The 21,831-nt window shown below is 40.1% G+C and overlaps 1 protein-coding gene across 1 annotated transcript in view; it reads right to left on the bottom strand.

Annotated features, from left to right (window-relative positions):
• The window catches only part of kcnn1a (potassium intermediate/small conductance calcium-activated channel, subfamily N, member 1a), a 58,038-nt gene that overhangs the window by 22,936 nt on the left and 13,271 nt on the right, over window positions 1–21,831 (bottom strand). Inside the window, exons 3-5 of the mRNA XM_044220262.1 lie at window positions 5,192–5,665; window positions 1,422–1,517; window positions 151–569 (exon numbers count right to left, since the gene is read on the bottom strand). Of these exons, the coding sequence (XP_044076197.1) occupies window positions 151–569; window positions 1,422–1,517; window positions 5,192–5,665 (989 nt within the window). The remainder of the gene's footprint in view (window positions 1–150; window positions 570–1,421; window positions 1,518–5,191; window positions 5,666–21,831) is intronic.

Here is a 21,831-nt window from a genome sequence, read left to right as displayed (position 1 = left end):
CAAGGTAACACTGAGAAGCCTCAAACAAAACAGAGACGAGAGTGAAGGAAGAAAGGTGTCTAGTAATCCACAACGCGTGATTGTGCATCAGCCATTTTGTTTTTCAATTTGTCCCCCAGCTACATCCATTATTCACAATCCTGTGTTTACCTCTCACAGACGCGCACAGTCCATGCAGCAATGATCCAGGAGGATATACTGAACACCAGCAGAACAGTTCCTGGACAGATGGTCATGAGGGTCTTCATGACAAAGCGTGTGTTGAAGTTGATCTTGTTGAGGGCGCCGATGCTGCGAGACGACGCGTCCGTGAACAGCTTGCTGTGGAGTAACATGACCCTGCCTATCAGGTAGAGTCTCAGGAACATGGGGATGGAGAGGATGATGTCCACGTCAGCATCGGCCACCGACGGCATGTAGGTAAAGGCCAGCCGCGCCGTCCAGGTGAAGACGTACTGGCCCGGGATGGGATGGATGGCACACACCAGCAGCTCCAGCACGATGAAGAAGATCCGCTCATACGTCATGGCTATCCTCCAATCGTCCGCACCATTGTCGACCATAAACAGCTGAAGAAAAACATACATACACCAATATCTTGTTTGAGAAATATTCTTCCAAACTTTTTTGCCACTTTTTGAGTTTGGTGTTTTTGGCTTTTTCAGCATTTTCTCCAAATTTTCCATCCTCTTCAACCCCCCACACCTACAAAGCGTTTATCATTACAAACTCATATTGTGAGACACATATTATTCGAATCAAACCCACAGATTTTATTTAAAACTGGAGGCAAGTTCTGAAGATGTCCTGATTTGAATATTTAATTTAAATGTGATACGTCTGGTGCAGCTCAAGCAGCGCCAGACAGATCAAGCAGATAAAGAACTTACTGGGATGTAATTCAGTGCAACTTTAAACCAAGCACAACAACAAAAAATTACATAAACTGTGATGCACTAAAATGCTGCAAAGAAAACCTCATATAATATCAGAAATCTGGTCTACAGATGCATTGTGTTTCTGGATTACTTTTAAGTAACATAAAAAGGAGGTGCTATGTATAAACAGTGTTATAGCTTTCTAATTGTGAATGTTGTCACTATGTCATCACATTTAATCAAATACATTTATTTACGTGTGAACATTCATTTTGTGTGTAGGCCTACCATACTTTATAATATAATAAATGTATATCATAACTGTATGTATTATTGTCAACATAAATTCATTTTTCATATGAATTACTTTTTAGCACAATAAATGCAGTGTTTCAATATTTTTTATTAGTTAACTTTTTTAGCAATGCCCAATTGCCAAATCCTTGTTATCACTGTCATTATTATATCATTTTTACAACACTGATACCAAAAACTGCTGGTATAATGAATAAAATTACGTTATTTTTTATGTAGTAGACTCACCTGGATTTCCCGGGCATGGTACATTATTATAAGACCAAGCAATATAACAGTGGAAAGGCTGATAAGGCATTTCAGTGCAAATGAGTATGAAGATTCCTATGGTGAGAGAAAAAGACAGGAAAAAAGGTATTAGAAATAGCCATGTTAGATGCACACAATTAACACATTGTTTATTACAATATACAATCTAAACTTATATATCAGAATAACAAGATAAACTGCTCCTTGTATTCATTGTAGATGTGCATTTTCCATATTTTCAGTGTCTATATTTAGCATACAACCAATGATTTCTGAGTTGTATGTTACCACTTAGCAACAAGGTGAAATGAGGAAGTTGAGCAAAATAGGTAGAATTCAAGGGAAAGCTGAGTTTTTAATGTAATCTGTAAATGTTGTGTTATATTGAAAACAAATGCTCCTAAGGTTGGCTTAGATGAGTAGCATAAATGTCCCCATATAAACACACGCATATACATAAGCGTATGCCCACAAAAGTATATACAGCTACACACACACACACAAGAGGACACACACACATGCACACAGAGTACTTATTAGCTTAAAAGTCTAACTGAGACCAGATAATGGGGTTTTACACACAAACAGCGCAGTCAGGATGTTGCTAAACAATGCAGCTGCAGGTGTAGGTGCAGCCTGGTATTATCTATGGATGCTGTTCCCCACCATCTAAACTACCAATTAATCAAAGCCCAGCACTAACAGGGGGACTTTCCATTTAATGGTAGGTGCAGAAAAGGCAAGGCTAGCATTAGCAGGGGGGCCACCACAGTGGTGATAAATAGGCCAGCTGGATGCTAGCGCTGCAGTGTTGTTGTGTGTGTGTGTGTGTACATGGGGGCCATAGATCTAGGAAATAAGAACCTGTACTACTCAAGTCCCCCCCTCTATGTTGGTAAAATGCCATTTGATAAATCAATTTAACAGCCATGGTGTAAAAACGGCGCTCTGCAGCAGGCTAATGATCCTAGGGTTGTTATTATATAACGGCACCGACAACAAATGACAAAAACAACAAGTGGAAATATCATTCATAATAGTCAGTGTGATGACAATGAGAACTGCTCATTATTACTCTGTCCTTCGGTGGTCCATATTACAGAATGTATTTTTAGCTATCAACTAGATTGCTTTGCCCCTCAGGTCGGCGACATGTTCTCAAGACATTCTAATGTCTGAAATTGTTTTGAGAAGTCCCTGGTGAAATAACATTGAGTAAACCAATTAATCCACCTGCCAGAGGTTCAAGGATTTTACGGTCCCAGTGCTCACTGCCTCTTAACGTGTTTCCCTCCTTCAGGGCTTAGAAAACCTTGGCTGAGTCTCAAATGTCTGCTGTGTGATGTGACGTGGGATGGAAAATGGACCATCAGCTGCACATGCTACCTGTCTGATGTGGGGTGGGGGTGGGGTGCTGTGCCACTCAGAGGGTCATTTCCATTTCAGCTGAGGTCAGCTTGATGAATGGACTGAACCCCACTCAGTAACAGTCACAGACAAACCTACTGACTATCCTACTATCATCCTATAGATTACTGCACTGAATTACTATATCGTACAGACACACATTCACTCATACCTATGTGTAGTCAAAAATGCATTTAAAAATTCAAATAAATCCAACAGACACAACTGGAAAAAAATCTATTCCTCACGAAAGGAACATACTAGTGTTTTGTATGGTTTAGCCCATTACCTACAAATGTACTTGACATTATTGCTGATGATTTTTCAAAGCATACCAAAAGCTTTTATATGCCAAACTACATTTGAGATTTGTACCAGTCGGCTGACATACAATGTTTTTGACAGTAGAGATCATTAATCAACAACTTTTTGGCAAGCGACTTTCAAACTTTGGATGCCAAAGCATCCTTGACAGCACCAAAGTTTTGAAAATAGCCACTTCTCAGAGCTACAGCATAATGTGTCAAAAATGTAACTTTGACAACAAAATAAAGATGACAAAATATTCACCTTAAAGGATGTTATACAATCAAAAAAGGAAGTGCTGGAAACCCCTTAGTAGGAAGCTGCGATGTTCTCTAAAAAGACACTGAAATTCTCTTGTTCTTTGGTGGTTTGCAAACAAAGAATTAGCACTACCACCACCCACTGATGTAGTAGCAACTACCTCTGTATTATAAAACAACTTGTCCCGCCTTAAAATATTACTTTATTACAGGCAAGTTTCAGGACTCTGCCTTCTCTGTGTCCTTCAGCTCTTGGTTTGGTTTCACAGCCCGCAACTTTTTTGTTTGGTTCAGTCTTTCGCTTTCATCAACATAGTTTCCAGCCACAACAGGTAGTTGTTTTCAGAGAAATGCTCTGATAAACTCACTGTACACTACCTATCCAGCACCAAACGGCAGAGGCACAAAATTAGTGACTAGCTGGTGAACAGAAAGTCAGACACTAGCCGGTGAAAAATCAAAGTTAGCAACTAGCCAGTGAACAGGTAAAGTTAACAGCTAGCCAGTGGATATAGTGTAGCATATAGCAAACTTAAGACTTATATTTCTAACAAGTTGGTGAAGACCAAAACAGAGCAAAAAGAAGAGTAAACATTGGACTTTAATTTGTCAGGTTGCCAGGAGCATGACTCCAAATTAATGGTAATGCTGGATGTGTAAATAGGCAACTGCTAACACCTTAGCCATATTAACTTTATAACACTATAATAAGTCAAATGTCTGTGATGTTCTTTTTGTGGGGTTTTGACCCCAAGTGATCAATAATGCTTAAATATACACAATTTGTAGTTAATGGGCTTAAACATGCAAAATCACATATAAGGTCTTTATTCCTGTTCAGTTTTTACTGACATACAGGTTCTATTGTTAAAAAGATGGTCTTATTTCCAAGATGAAAGACACTGTGACCTATTAAATACTGCAGTGCACTGCAATGTCAGCTCCCAAGTAAACAGCCCTGTAAATACTGTGGTAGAAGCTGCTCTGAGTGAATGATATGCCCTGACACAGCAGAACTGATGGGCTGATACAGAAGGACAATAACAGGTCAGGGGGTGGTGACCTGGTCACCATGACCCTGAAATCAAACTGCCTTGCTGATGCCCTTGCTCAAGAGTCCCTCTTGTTCCTAAAGCGTGCTGTGTCGTCTCCACTTTGATGAAAAGTAAAAGATGCTGTTGGGCAGTTTAAAGCATCTGGAACTTCATTCCCATCTTTTATTCCTATTGACCTTTCTCTTCATCTCTACTTTTTTTCTTTATCTCTCTGTCTCTCTGTGTAACTCTCTATATATCTCGCTCTCTTCATCCCCTTTCCTCCGCTATCCCTCTCTTCATCTCCCTCTCCTGCTGTGAGGTAGTGATTTTAGATGCTGGCTTTACAGGGAATGACAGCCACAATGGCACCAGTAGTAGAACCAATTCTACCAATTCTACGGCTAAACTCCGATCTGATGCCAAAAAAGTGGATATTTAAAAAAAACAAAAAAACAATTATTAACAAAAGCAAGAGATTACTGAATGAAAAAATTAAAAAAGGCAAAATCTGAGCTTTTAACCAATCGATAGACTGTTAGTCATAATACAGATCACACAACACTCCTTTTGAATTTGTGCAATATTCCCATCACCTTTGTTAGATAATGTATGTCAGTGTCTGTGCTAATAATCACTCTTCATAAATCTGACAGCTGCTAACCCCACACAAATCAAATTAACAATAGCAATGACAACACACAAAGCTCCCACTCATGCAACACACACATGCACAATCTACCTTAGTGTAAACCCCCCATGACAGTTCCGTCTCTGTCACCATGACAACGATCCCAAACATTCCGAAGATGAGTGCGTAGTCGCTGAGCCGCTTCCGCTTCTCAAACAGCGCCCTCCGGTGGCCGAGCTTGTAGCCAATGTCCCTGTTCTTCTTCTGCGGCGCCCTGCCTCCGCCCGGCCCGCTGCCCTCCCTGACCAAGCTCTCGTTGGACGCCTTGCTGGGGTCTTCGCCGCCGTTGCCCTTGGACACTACCACCTCCAGGCCAGAGCTGTGCAGCGTCTGCAAGGGCTGCGTCTCCGAGTCGAGCTCCGCGAGGTTGCGGCGCGACGAGGACGCCAGGCTGCCCACTAGTGGTCTCACCACTCCGCCATTGTACTTGCAGGTGTTCATGGCTATCTGAGGGAGTCGGCCGCTGCTCTCGGAGAGGGAGGGCTTGGATCCAGCATGGCTCAGCTTCTTCTGCTCAGTAGTGGCCTGTGAACAGGAAGAGGAGTGATAAATACACTACTATCACAACAAAAAGGGTGTAAAAACAGTAGGTTGGAGAGACACATACAGGTTTAGACTTTAAATAGAGCATTGATGTGGGAGTTACATCTCTCTGGAGAGGGCAAAGAGAGGGAAGGATCTTGCAAACCAATTTTGGTTATAAAAGCAGACAGATTTAGTGCTCAGCAGGACATGTGGCCAAACATAGAGTATGAACCAAAATATCAACACTTCTCGTTTGGAAGTCCCAAATACTCAAAGATCTTTTTTCTTGAGCAATGTATACTGAGAGCTGGTAACAGAGACGTGGTTGTTCATTAAGATTAGTCTAAGCCTGTGTTAGGAAGTTTTGAAAGAACATGATAATCACACAACAGTCAAAAACTCCCTTTATTTGACAGTATGTTTCATGCATACCAGCTTTTCCTTCAAGAAAATGGCATCAAAATTTTATGGCTCAAAAACAAATAAATAATGAATGAACTTTGATGTATAAATAAAACCATATAACCAATAGTGGACCCTACAAAGTGCAGAAAATTGAATTTTTGCGCTGCACAAATTTAGATATGAATGATTAATGCTCAGTGTGACCCTGTTTCCTATCAGAGAAACACTCTTCGCCCTGCAGAGATTAGAAGTGGGCTGCCCAAAACAGAACAGAGAAGAAGAAATGTGGACCTTCTCAAATCAGGCATACCAAAGAGACAAATGTGAGACTCCCACTATTTTAAGAGGAAAACAAGGAAAACCATTTTTCAAAGGATAATGTGAACTGTACTCTGTACCTCTGTTGAGGTTAAGGGCAACTTAGGGGCAAGTTGAAAAACACAGACCGATGCATGCATATATTCGTAGATCATACATCATGTTCAACCAATAAATTGTATGTTGTATATAAAATTTCTAATTTAAACGAGATAGGAGAAAATACATTCAATTTTATTTTACTTACTTATCACCTGCACAAAATATTCCTATTTTTCTTTTCTGACCCGATGCCATGCAGGCTCTTCTCTTCTCGCATTGAGTCGTCTATCACTTCTGCTCAGACAGAAAATGTTCTATCCATGCACAGGCTGTAGAGCAGTCACCCCAGAAGCATCTATCTGCCTGTCTATCCCCTGCCCTTCAGAGACTCGGGCAGATTATCATAATGGGTTATGAAAACTTCACATGGAACAGTGCTTTTTCCGAAACAAGTCGGGGGGGGGGGGGTGATAGCACTGCTGGCCCTTTTTATTAGCCTTGACAAAGCATGCCTAATGGCTTTAAATGTGCTGGTGGGAATAAAGAAGGGCGGCCCTAATGGAAATTTACTAACTCCAGTCCTGTGATGCTATCGTCTTGCGCATATTGTGGCTCCATGAGAACAGGACTAAAGGTTAAGGATTAGTGCAGCCCATAGTGTTTCTAATCCCCTTTTCTGTATTAAATTGCCTTTTAATCTGTGCCATTAGGACCCCTCTACACCTTTGAAGACTGTGCAGTGAGTGAACTTTAGGTTTGAATGACAGGAAATACTGTAGAAAGAGATGCTGATATGGCAATCGTGGTCAAGATGCTATTCTTTATTTGAGCATAAAAATAGAACAGGGAGTGCTGAATTTTGCAAATTTGATTTCAGTTCAACATATCAAAACAAAACAGCAGGTTCCTTAAAGATGCTGAGTGGATTAAATGTCTCGTTACTGATTTTGTCCATGGCACAAAAGGCGAATTGTTGCAATTTACAACTTATTGCCGACAAAGAGATGCAGCAACAAGGATTAGTAAATCATTTCACTGCCACACAAAATTACAAAGGTTTTGATGCTCCTTGGAGTTTCTCAGCATCACTGAAGCACAGATTTGGACAGACTATGACAGAGAGAGAGTGTGTGGAAATGTTGCTGGATTAAACTCAACTGGTGTAAGGAATCAAACTGTGCAGGTTATCTTAATAGGCTATTTTAATACATTTTGGTAATTATTCTTAAGGTCTGCCAGTCTACCAGTGCGTAAATAGCTTGCTTTTTTCCCTGCATCAAGCGCTACAGTCAATCAGCCTGCCAGTCTTTTGAATGTACTGAGCAACTACAAAATATCATTATTCTTTTGGTTTTGTGTCACAGATTGATGTCATTCACTGTCAAAAGAGAATTTCCTGCTTTTGTGTAGGAAGTCCTGCTCAGAGCTTGGAGTATTTTTAGTCCCAGTCAAACTTTCAGAGTGGTTTTGAGCTGCTTGATATGTAAATACAGGTCCTGGACTATATTATCTGAGAAAAAATCCTAGACAACTGTCTCAAACAAAGGTTGTGCATGTTTGTAGAAAACGCTGCTTGTAATTGTTTTGTGCATTTATAGGACATGAGTATATTTTTATTGTTTATCTTACTAATGTCTTACCACAATATTGGAGAATTAAAAACTACTTTTGACTGGGGACTTTTATAACATTACATTCATTTGATAGATGCTTTTTGTCCTTCCCTCACACACATGCACACACATCAGGAGCAATTTATGGTTCAGTATCTTGCTCAAGGATCAAACCACTAAATAACAACCAACAATTAATAGCCATCCTGGGCTAAGTTAAAGCCGTTAATTGTGATTAACCCTCACTACTGAGTGAAACAGACTATATAGTTGTTTCCCAAACCTTGTTAATTTCTCTGCTCAAAAGTAAGACCATAAGCATCACTCTGAGAATGTTGGTACAGTTTTGACTGATTTCTTACTCTAAGACACTTAGAGTAAATATAGAACTTGAGGAAAATGTAGTGCTAGCTCATGGCTTTTCCAACACACGTGTGTCCCTTAGTTTTCTGAGTGCAGATTTCCTTTTAGTGTATTATTACATTTTCATCTCACAACTGGCTGAAAACCAAGCTGCATGGCATCTATGACGCACTTGGTGGTGTCACCTGTTATAATATAAATTTACACAGGTCACAGTTTATGAGAAAGAACGTAACAAACCCAAAAATCATTGTTCGTATTGGTTCAAGGTGTGTATTCATAGAGCACAGTGAACTCTGAACTCTGAGCAAGTGTGACTGCACAATAAATGATTGACAGACATGAATCCTCCCTCCTCCAGACTGGACAAACACACCACTCCCTGCATGGGCTCAAATTGATTTTTACCTTGGAATTTCTGAATAACTGAATACACATGATAAATTCCTCCAACCTATCTAAAAGAAATGCTATGGGTTCCTCCCTTCATTAAGTTAGAGTGGGGCTATGGCAATAAGTATAAAAAACCAGTAGCATTTTCTCAAAGATAATTCATCTTCCCTTAAAACATTCCTATATATTATGAACAGAAAAAATGACACACAAAGTTTACCCCTAATTTGGTTTCCAATGACCAATTACATGCTGATTGATCAGAGTAAAATGGCCATGTTGTGATAGTCATGGAACCACTCACGAGCCTGAGATGTAAAAGAACATCCCAGGAAGCGTTCCAGTAATGTAAATGAACAGGATTGATGACGGACACCAAGAGAGCATGTTACATCCTCAGCTTTAGTTACCTCTTTCTAGTGATCATCAGTCACTGAACCAGGTCAGGACTGACCCAAATATGGGCAATCGTCCCATCAGTCAGTTTGTATGAACATGGACATTTCTGCGTTTCTACACATCAGGGAAAGATTCTTTGCTGGTGGAAAGAGGGACAAATAAGAGAGAGAATATCTGTAGAGGCATATTGAGGAAATGAGACACAACTTACAAAATACCAAGATGTATGCCTGACTTTTTCCTCTGTGAAACTAAAGAGTCCTTCACAGACTTTGCAGCAGGAGTCTTCACATCACATTCCAAAGCACTCAATCAATTCCATACTCTCGCCCACTTAGCCAGCTACCCAAGCTCCGACGCTTTTCGCATTTCCCCTGCAACCTGACTAAACAGTGCGGCGAAAAGGGCACGACAGCCCGGCGCTGCCCTTGTCGTCCCCTGATGCCCCCACAGAAGAGACACGGGGAGGCTGCTTGTCCAGCCGACCAACAGCTCAATTTCATTCTGAATGGCACGCAGCATCCAGGCTCTATGAAATGGAGCCTCATAATCAAATTGAAAAGCCTCAGTGCAGAACAGTTTAAATGAAGGCCACTCTCTGCCTCGCTCCTCTCTCTCTCTGTCTGTCTCTCTCTCCATCCAGCACAAATCTAATAGAAAATCCTCATTCTTTAGTGTGGTATGGGGCTACTGTGCTGCAGTGTTGAAGGCTTATACATCCTAAAAATGGAATTGTACATTAGAAAATCAAGGGTGTGTGTGTTTGTGAGTTTGAGCATGTGGGTGCCAGTCTGTTTAATTATGTGTGCGTGTATGTGGGAGGGTGGGTGGATGTGTGCATATGTGTACTAGTTGAACAAGCTGAGCCTCAGCCAGGCACTGGATTAGGTCGGATATTGACGCAGACAGTGTGCAGCAACGAAACAAGCACGAGGAGGAATTGTTTCAGAAGATCCACTTGTACGTGAGTGTGTAAAATCATCTGTGAACAGCGAACAGACGCTGACAAGGCTGACATGAAAGCAGGAACACGAAAGAGAGGGAAGAAGAGGGAAGAGCGACAAAATAAGGCAGAGATCTAGATATTGAGGAAACATGAAAGATAGAGAGGGTGAAAGAGAAAGAGATAAATGAAAGAGAGGGAAGACAGCTCCCTGTGGGTGTCTCTGCCAGCCCCTCGAGTGATTGAGAGCTGCAGACTACACTCTCCAGTTTGTCCCTGCACACTAGACGCTGTCACATTTCTCTGACAGGCCAGCAGGCATCAGGGCTCCTCTGTCCATCCCTGACCAGCATGTGGATCATTACTCAGCGCTGGTAAAGACAGAGGAAAACCAGAGGCTGCATCCCCACATTCATAAAGGAAAATCCTCCATCACAGCTCTCTGTGTGCTGCGGTGATGGAAATAAACAATATATATTTAATGTGATCTTGTTAGAGCATCTAATGTCCAAAAATTAATAGCACAGGCGTACATATCATATCTCAGGAATAATAACATATTAAAAATTTGTCATCTTTATCAGCGTCTAAGTAGAAATGCTATTTCCTTGCAGTAGTAGAAAGGGTGAGCCTCTGTGTGCCAAGTCTTATCACACTATACTTCATGTCCTTATATCTCTGTAGGGATGGCATGCCATTAAATAATGGCTGCTTCTGCCCTTCTGTGGGATAAATTGAAACCATTGTAAATGTTACACGAAGGGATTGAAGAGGCAGTCGAAGAGTTTTTACAGAATATTGTCAGAATGACTTCACACGTCTGGTACAATCAGCAAGTGTGTGGATAACTGCTTGATGTGCACTGAAGTGAGCAGCTCATATATGTGTGGGGCAAGTCTGGAATATGTGTGTTTAAGCACATCCAAAGCACATTGCCAAGTGTGTTTTTCACCTCATACATTTATTTTACATTTCCAGTCCCACGTGTCTGATTGTGCATATTGTACATTTTGAGTGTGTAACATCAGTAATGCTGTAACAGATCACCAACATCTGCAACTGTATATTGATTTAATATGGATAGTGTGACATGAAATTTGATATTGTCAGTGATTTTGGCTATTGTGATTTAGTAGGTAGTAGTAGTAGCTGTTATGTTTAATATGAAATTCGAACGACTGTTTGAACGACTGTTCGAATATGGGAAAAATATTTCATTTGTAATGATGTATTTGAATTCAAATGTCTCAGTGTATAAGCCTAACAGGCTGTGCCTTGTACTACAGCAGGGTGTGTTCCTAAATGTACTGTCCCTCCAACCCATTGCTGCCCTGTTACCCATCAGTAGGCTATTGTTCTCTTTGCTAACGCAAAATGGCTAAGTAGCAAGCCCTGGTGAACGGATAATCATGACACCAAACCATCTGAGAAGTAATGTGTGGTAGCATTTTGGATTTGACTCAAGGAAAATCGTACAAGGTAAGACTGTTTACTGAGTTTTAAAAATGCAACTGCCTTAGCTTACAGTAATGCTAGCTTGTCATGTTAGCTTGTCACTCAAGTGAGGTAGCAGAAGCAACGTGAATGCATAGAACACCATTACAATATAGTTTGGGATCAGGCAACACAGGTTGTATTTGAATTAATTTAAAAGCAGTACTAATTAGTTCTAATTATTTGGAAAAAACAACAGCCCAATGATACAGTAGCTGAAATGTACAACCAACTTTCTCTGGTTGTAAAGGCTGCATTGCAGTTAAATAATGTAATTTCCTGGACTTATCAGGCTGCTCTTATCTATATGATTCTGACTACTTATTTTAGGCCTTATATACAAATAATTTAATTAATTAGCAAATGTGTTATTTAAAAAAAGATAATGGTGCCTATATTTTTTATCAACGTTTATATTGAACAAAACTCCCAGCACAAAACGTTCATACTCACTATCTCCAAAACATTCACATCAATGTATTTAATTTGTTCTCTCTCCAATATCCGCTCCTGGCAACTAATGAATGATAGGCTATGTTTAGACAACTCAAAGCACTTTGTTATGGTTAGGAAAGATTGTTAAGTCTTGAATATGTCAACACTGACTTGAAGCATTAGACAAGCCACAATGACTTTTCCCGATATTTAACTAAAACTACAATCTTTCCATAGGCTTAACCAAGTGTTTTGGTATTTAAACTAATGATTCCTGGTATTGGCATGGTCAAGGAAGGTTTTGAATTGACCTTTGAGTACTGAGGTCTTGTGGGCATAACCAAATGAAACATCTGTAATGGAAGCTGTATATTTGATAACCCCAAATGCCATGACCACCACCTCAAACGCTAAAGCCAGCTTAAATACTCATCGTCATTTAGTGAGGACGATTATTTGCAAGTGGTAGTGGTCTGCAATGCAGTGTCTATTACTATCAGTGGCCTTGATGGAATCCCCAGGGGGAATAAAATCTACACACAATAAATTGTGACAATATTTAAAAAAAAATCAAGCTCAGCACTGCAGTCGCCTCAGGGATACTATAACCTTTACTGAGGCAACGAACTAGACTTAATATGTGGGGCAATAGCATTAACTCACAGCAGAAACAAGATGAGATTGTTTTACTGTTAAGTTCAGTGTTGGCATCATTTAAAGATCACATTCACTCCAACTATGAATCATCTGAAACATGATGTGGCCATAATTAGTTTGTTTTTGTGTATTTTACAGTGGTAAAAAAAATACAGTAATAAAACAGAAAAACAAGCCAAACAGAAGTACAGACAACAATATTGCTACTATGTGCACATTAGATTAAAAAACTGAAGAGGACTCTAAATATATCTCCTAGTAAATAATGCATGATAAATGCAGGGTTGTGGCTACAGTACATAAAACAGCTACTATATATGTTAGTGTCAAAGGACAAAATGTCAGATTTAATTCTGCGTCAAAACCATAAATTGCAGATTTCATTGTCCACACAACACACAGTTAAAAATTATGGGAGCTTGATAACAGAGACTTTTATTGGCATCTAGCAAAGCACAGCCTCCCTCACTCTCTCCCTTTCTCTCACTCTCATGCTCTCAGAGATTAACAACAAAGAAGTAGCCAAAAACAAGACAAAACCTCCATAGAGAAAAAGGACACAGGTACATAGGCCTGTGGGAATGTGTTATTGTTAGGACTAATAATGTGCTGTGTTCAACAGAGACACAATGTTATTATAATTAGGACCCAACAAGGTTACTCCATATGTATAGTGCGTGTCTTATAAACTAGATCCTGGGGAGATTGGGGGTAGAACTGATTGGGGGAGGGGGGTGTTACTTTCCCTGTGGGACACCCACTGCCTCATTAGGAACAATTTCAATTTCCAGCAAATTAAAGGAGGACACTGTTAGAAACTTGATTTGTAGATAAGGGCCATAATGGATGGACTGATCCTGGTAAAATGGTTATCAAATTGAAGTTTGAAGCTGTTGATGTGTGGAACAAATTATCAGGACCAAATCAACCCCTAAATACTGTAGCTGCCCACAGAAATCACACATATGAACCAACATACACATGACACAAAATGTTCCTGTACAAATACAATTGAATCATTTGACAAGTGCTAAAATTAAATGATGGGAAGGTGTCCTACTTAAAGCAGAAGTTTTCAGACTGTGAGGAGCACCTCCCCCGGGGGGGCACCGGAGAGTTGGCAGGGGGGTTTTCGGAGAGAGACGTGAGGCCTAAGCCGCGATTTGCATCAAAATCCATACTCCTTCTTGGAGTCATAACTCAGCCAAATTTGAACACATAACACACCTATTTTTAGATTCTGCATGACTTATACTTTCCGAGGATAACATTACCTCCGATGTCCATCGTGAATACATGTCCATAAATCATAAAGAATCATCACATTTTTTAGTTTACTTCAGTATCAAAGTAATCCAGTGATAGCTGTCTGTACATCCATGGGTACATTGGAATTGCAAATAGCTAATGCGGTATACTTTTAATGGTGCTATTTGCCAAATTGTAAACAAATATAGATATGTAAAATAAAAAAGCGGGGCTCAAGTTGTAACCCACAGCTAACTAACTGACTCCACACCAACAATATACATCCTGTTAACAACCCCCATGGGAGATGGAGGTGTTGGGGGTGCCGTTGTCTCAGTTTTGTCTGAAGGGGGGCCCACAGTGTTAGACTTTGAAAACCCCTGACTAATAATAATCAGAAAGAGGGGCTCTGAAATAGTGTTATTAAAATGTGGCTATTAAATGAGAAAAGTGAAGGCATCCACAGCCCTCACTATTGCAGAATATTCCAGAAACTAGTAAACATCACTTAACCAAAGCTTACCCAGAGAAAGATATATAACCAGTAGGGCCACTCAAAGCTGAGTAAGTTTGTTTGCACACTCACAAGTGGTAAAAACCGATCATAAATGACATCTCAGCAGATTAGGCCAAGCAGCGTGTGAGAGAGCATCTCAGACAAAACTCAGGCGTGTGAGTGTGAGCAAAAGGTTTAGACCACTCAGTTAAAATGGATTTCAATTTCTTTTGGAATGGACCACTTTTTCTAGCAGAGGGGGATTTTTTTATTCTGTTCAGGCTGCTATTCTAATTATTATTGGTTTAATCATAAAGCATTTGCAGTTTTAGTTTAGTTTTAGTTTAATTTCCACAACTGTGAAAAGTTTCTTTCAAATTCCTGAAATCTTTGCTGCACTGTGCTCTTGTTATTTAGTATCTTTTTAAAAAAAAGTTTTATCCACAAAATAACAATTCTTAAAATCTAAAGAACAGAAGGCTGGTGTAAGTACTTTTTGGGTACAGAGGGAAAGAGCACAAAGCTTAGAAATAAGACAAGATGCACTTTACTTGTCGTCGGAATTTAAAAAGAGCCTATTCCCGGTTAGATGGGTGATGGCACAATATAATGTCTGTTGAATATCTCACATCCGATATTCTCAGTGTTGATGTTGATGTGTGAATCCCAACATTTCCTTGAGGTTTGACATTGTACATGGAAATGGGACTAGAAGAGCATTTAACCGCACTAATCAGCTCTCTAAAGCATCCTCTTTATTTTAGCTAATCAACAGTATTGCCCCATTTGCCCCCATAGACTCCCATTATGGCTGATTGCCTGATTAATGCCAGATTTGTGCTGATAACCCCCTCATAAAGAGGCCATCCCAGTCCTTGACACATTCCCACACAAACTGAGTCTCATGAGAGGAGGTTTAGGCCAGAAACCACTGTAGTCTTCTATAAACACTCATTCTTAGTGACACACAACATCTAGACCCTTCAGAGTGGGTTACGTTCGTAACGTACGTAAGAATTACGTTCACATAGTAATTTTGCATTTACTAAATACATTTTGGTGGAAACATAATGCCACCCTGATTACGTTTTTTATCCATGTATTAGGGCTGTCACTTTTTCAATAAATAATGTTAAAATGGATGAAAGCTAACACTTGTATCATTTAAGTTGAACGCAACCCACTTAGCCTAATCCTAAACCACATTGTAGAATTGACGTTGCTTAGTTCATTTGTGGCCCCTCAGCAGCCTCACTAGAGTGACAGCTAACAGTTTAGCCTGGTTCCAGACTTCTAAATCAACCCTGATTTGTTCAGCATTTGAAGTGAAATGAAATGGCAGTTCAGTGTGTTTATCAGGCCACTAATAGGTGACTTCTGATTTGTTTTTGTTGTCACAGTGATGTTACTGTAAGGGAGCTGCATCTTTATAAGGCAGCAAACAGCCTTACTCTACCTTTATTTTTTTCCATCAGTAGTGTCAAATTCAAAATGCATCCACGTCTGTTCAGCATGGCTTGTAAGCTTTATACATTTTGCATTAACAAAGATAGCAACAATTGTCTAGTTTACTGATAGGGCAACAAGGCATACAATAGATCAGAGTGAGTATAGGCTGGAGTACAAGAAGCAGCCTGTTGCACTAACAGTATACACTGTGAATTTTGAGTTCTGTAAGATCATTACAGAATTCATATTTAATTTGATGAACATCTAACATCTAACTAAGTTTAAGACTTGTTTAAGATTAGGAAGTCAACATTGACCTGAAGCATGTATTGAAGATACGTGCGTTGTACACTGAATTGTCCACCGCAACCTCCTCCTTTACACTATTTCCTGCATTGGAACAAATTGTTTCCAGGGACTGCAAATCACAATTACAAATTAGTTACATATGAACATAATTCGCAAGTTTGGATGTGCACATGAGAGACAAAATTGTTTATAAAAGAGAAATGTTACGTGAGTGAGACTGTCTAATAGTAACAATAGCATTTGCAGGAGTGAATAGTAGAATAATATATATGTATGTACACTACTATTGTTGGGGATCAGAAGCTCAGGTTTGGGCCGAAGATTGGGTTTGGATTTCCTTTCCAAAAACTTTACCAATAATTCAGAGTCTCAAAGCACCCAAATGATTCACTGGAGATGGTCAGAGTTCAATGCAATAGAGTTTATTCTTTCACGAGCAGGGTCCAGGACCAAACTGATTTCAGAGCCCTGTGCATTGTCTTTTATAGACCACGTCCCTCCAACTCTGGTGGATTCTCCACCTACTTTTCTAAAAGTTACTCACTCTTTTCCTAGAATCAATAGTATAATGCTTTCCATGTTTAGGCATTTGGAAAACCTCAAATCTTCCTTGAGCTAATTCTAATGGTATCTCGGAAATTCCCCAGCTCTCCCTGCCTGGGCATGTTCAGGCAAGTCCAGGCATGTTCTTGGCACCATTGTTTTCAGAGTGTTACAGACTATATTTTTTAAAAACTTTAATATTTTCACACATCACACACTTTATATGTTTTAACATGCTTTAACACTCTTTTTCGCCTACAGCTGGCTATCCGTAACAACATAATTTCTCTGAGCATGCAACATTAGTTTTCAATATAAGTGCACAAGTTAGTTATATGACATTTTCGTAATATGTTCATAACACACAGTACATTTAATGAAATTCACCAAGCCATTCATGCAATTTACTACGTCACAATTCTATGTGAGGTATTATGATAGTGTACAGTATGTGAGATAGAACGAGTGTGTGAGATAGATGTGTATATGTATGGCATACTATAACTGTGCGTGAGTATGATAACCTATTAGAGAGAGATGTTATATGTAAAAGAGACAGTAGTATACGAGAAAGAGTGTAATTATATTTGTTTGAGAAAAAAAAACTTATCAGGATCGAAAGTGTGTTACAAATAGTAGTATGGTAAGTGACTGTAGCCACTTAAGTGTACAGCATTGTCACATAGATACCCTCCATTGTCATTCACAAGTATGTACCTCATACATATACTGTTATGTCTAACATGAGTATATTTCTGTGTTAGAGAAAATAGTGTATATGTAGTAGTTTGTGACTGCACATGTAGGAGGGCATAGTAGTGTGAAGGAGAGTATAGTGTAACATTATGTAACATTATGATGCTGTGTGAGAACAAGTATGATTTATAACCTAAATAGACTCTCACACCAATACTTCTTCTAAAGGACCAATAACACATGTGGTCAGGGACAGAAGACACACACAAACATACCAAACCACAGAACCTTGAAATATAGCTTGGTCTATGTGGACCCAGAAGACTAAACCATCTTCATTAGGTGACAGTTCCCAACAGGACCACAGTGGCCATATATTCCTCACAGAGATGATCACCCTTAAGTGCCCACACTACAATCCCATAATTTTTTACCTCTTATCAAACCACATTCACTGTTGCAAGAGCCACCGACAGTATCAATGTATAAATGTCACTGCCTGACAACTTCTATTTTCATTGTGAGGTGATTGTAAGTCATTTGAAAACGAGCCCTCTGTAAATTCAGGCTCATGCAGTTTCTTTCCTTCCCCGAGGCAAAAACATCAATAGCGGAGAGAGAAGCCAGGACAACCTATAGCACAGGACAGATCGATAGTGCAACAAAGTCAGTAAAGATTGACTGGAGAGTTGCCTGGAAACGTCCCGCTTGAGATTTATGACAGGAGGAGGACCCGAGCCAACAGGAGAAGCAAGAGGACATGAGAGGGAGAGGAAGAGAGAGTGATGGGGAATCAGGTGAATTCTCTTTTTTTAGCATTTCAGGGTCAAAGTGAATCCTCACCAATGTCTTAGAGAAAATATATCAATTTTAAATACCAATGAACAACATAAATAGGTTTTTCCTTGCAACTGTGTGCAGTCTTCCATGGAGAATAAACACCAATTAAAAAAAGAAAGTAATATCAAACTGTGTTGATTTGAAAACTGTTCTGCTTTATTCCCTGTATTCTGGCTATCCTCCATTTGTGACTTTCCCATTGAAAAAACAGGGAGGATATAATATCTACTGAAGCAGACAGTATATACGTTTGACATTCCGATGGGAAAATTACTGAAACAGTGACAAGATGAAATGAGAAGATATCAGGTTTCATTGCTCCACTCTCCACTCTAACAGAGAGCCCTTACCATATGTCACCCAGCTCCATCATGCTTTCACTGGTGCAGCGGCCTTCCATAGACTCAAGCTAATTGAATATCCTTATCTGGCTCTGAACCCCTATTTTCTCTGATGAAATGAAACAAAGGGAAGTTGGAAAAGCAGCACATTTGTATTCACCCACAGACGCTTCCAGACCAAATGTAACACACGCACATATACCTACTGTACTTTGCTTTACCGCACGTCATTTTGTTTTCAGGTAGGTGACCATAACCAGACCCCACACTGTACTGTACTACAGTCAAGAGTAGCTGTCTTTCATGCTAGTCTATTACGTCTCACTTGATAAAAGTTCTGAGAATTGTGTTAACAGCCTCCAGCTGTGATTTTTTTTTTCTTTGGTTATGAAATTAAGTGCTGCAGTTTTCTAATGCCCCCTGGGCCCTTTAGTGTAAATTGATTCTATTTTAAAAAGCCTTTTTTTTCAGTCTGACAGAGAAGAAGAGGTGGCTGGGGAGCAGAAACGAGTGATTGAAAATGGACTCTCATAGAAAGAGAAGGGAGAGATGGAAGGCAGCTTTGTTCGTGTAAGGGTTAAAGAAAAAATGGCAAAAGCAAAAGGGGAAGTGTGCAGACTGTAGCGGTGGCCTATTAAGGGGTTAACAGTCGGAGGGAAGCCAATAATGGAGGCTGGAGCAGCTGTATGGGAACTACAGCACGCAGAGAGCCACACACCAACAACTAACATTAACCAGAGACAAACAGAGGGAGAGTGAGTGAGGAAGGAAGCGAGGTGCTACATTTTTCTCATGTCAGCATTGTGTTAACACTCATAAACCAAACAAGATAAATGAAAATAGCACTCACAGATTGTTATAAAATTAATGCTTTTTTTTTTATGTACTTCTCGAACAGTACGGCAAACACACGCACATGCTCACACCCATTAACGCATACGGTACGTTCACCCTCTTTGTAAACACGACTGCAGATGCATAATTAAGTGTGGAGCCCCGATGCTGCGACTTAAACAGGAAACCGGTCTCGGAGAAGACTACGGTGCAGTGAAACAATGGAGGATTCCTGAAGAAGAGGGTCTTCCACATAACTGGCAGCTGCAATAGAAACAGTTAATGTGACCTTTACCATCTGAAGACAAGACTGTGGCATCCACATGATAATGATATACTAAAGCTATCCTCCCACTCATTCACTCTCTTTCCCTTTACACATACACACAGGTCCACACGAACATGTGCACAAATACAAAAAAGGCATGCAGCAGAACATACAAACACATGTACCAGAAATGCCCCATGGAACAGATGTTTTTTCTGCAGCTTACATCGTCTGTAGTCAACCTCAGCGGACCCTCAACAGATCACACTGTTGCTGTATATACATGAAAGGTGTTTTATATTCTCCAGCTACAGGTGATTTGAGGTAATGAAGAGGAGGGTGCCGACAAAGCTGAAAGAAAGCAGCTTCATTCAACTCGTCTTGTGTTTCAACTTATAAAGCTCATGTGTTGGATAAGAGCCACTATGGCTGGCAGTAGCAAACACACACATATGCACACAGTAATTTTTATATATTAGACACACATATAACACACACACATATACAGAGGGCTTCCTGATTAAAGGCTAGGCTAAATTCTAATCCCCATAGAAACAGCTTTTGTTTGTATAAAGGTAACAAATAGTCCACACATTTTCTATAAACAGCTAAAGGCAGAGTAGATCTGACTAGATGCAGATCAGCTAAGGCTTTCTGTTCACTGAATATTTATCAGTGGCCAGAGGAGGCTGTGACTGAGTTTTACAGGGGAACGGTTGTGTATCATCTGCTGTAAATTAAATAGTATGGTAGCTCAGGGGATCAGCAGTCAAACTCTGACCTGAGGGGATAAAGACCTGATGAGAAGGAGAAAAAAAAGCCTATCCAACGAGAGTGCACAGGAAGAGAAGAGCAGGAAACTCATCGTGAATATACACACATGTATTCTAGTGTACGCACCCTGCCATACAAAGCAAACACTCTCTGTATGGAATTTCACAATGGCAGGCGAAGCTTTCCAAACTTGCATTTTCAAGGGCAGGCTGCAAGCGAAGCGTTAGTCGATTGTGTGAGCAAAGTATGATGAAATCACACATCTCTCACATCTCGTTACTGCACTCTGCACTCCTACCAAACGCTGTGTTTAACAAACATTTGAAAACAGCCAGCAGGCAATATTGAAATGACTCAATGAGCTGACATGTCGACAATATCATAGGCTATGTAGAAAGGCGCACGCACACACACCTCCACCTGCCACCTTCACACACATACGAAGCCATCACTGCACGTATGAATCTCTCCAGCACTGTAATGAATGACAAATTTCTGCTTACAGCTGCATTACTCATACTCTCATACTCTTTTGTGTTGTGATCATGCCCTAACGCAAAAACAGCCTCAGATCAATAACCTAATTAGCCATAAAGCATATGCATTGCAGTGATACATTATATGCCTGTCATCCCTTGGCTAGCATCTCCAAGGAATTACCATATAAATGAACTGTGGTCATTTATTAAGCAAAGAGCCGTGGTGGGGACTTGGCATGCAGCGTAGTAGGAAAAAAAAAAAGAAATTGTAAGTTACGACACATATTAGAAAAGGGAAACATCATGAGAGGTCAAACAGTCAAGTTACAAATTGCATTGACTGCTGGCAGAGCGAAAACATCTGCCATGCTGTGACTCTACTCGTGGAGTAAGTAAGCAGCGAGGCTCACGGCAACTGAGGAAACCCCCAACACGCTTTCTTTCCACTCTTTGTATTCAACTGGACTGCAAGTAATTCAATACACCTCTCCTTGTGCAGGCTCACTCAAACGAAACGCAAAGCGAATGAACTATTTCAAGTGAAGCACTATTTGAACACCACTTACAGTAATGTCAGTGTTTGTGTGGGCTACCCTACAGTGTGTGTGTGTGTGTGTGTGTGACGTGGACATGTGCGCGAACGCATACAGAATGTTTGTATCGCATGTGTGTTAAAGCCAAGTGTGAAATGAGTCGCAAATCCAAAAGATATAGTCTTGTTCTGCATGTGATTCCTTGACCAAACTCAACACCTCCGAGAGACACTGCTACACAATACCAGGCTGATCGCTCCATAGCAACACACATGGTAACACAAATCTATTTCA

Source organism: Siniperca chuatsi, linkage group LG13 (genome assembly GCF_020085105.1).
Source record: "Siniperca chuatsi isolate FFG_IHB_CAS linkage group LG13, ASM2008510v1, whole genome shotgun sequence".
In the NCBI taxonomy this organism is placed as follows: Eukaryota; Metazoa; Chordata; class Actinopteri; order Centrarchiformes; family Sinipercidae; genus Siniperca; species Siniperca chuatsi.
Note: the sequence above shows the minus strand (reverse complement) of the source record. Positions and strands in the feature narration are given on the sequence as shown.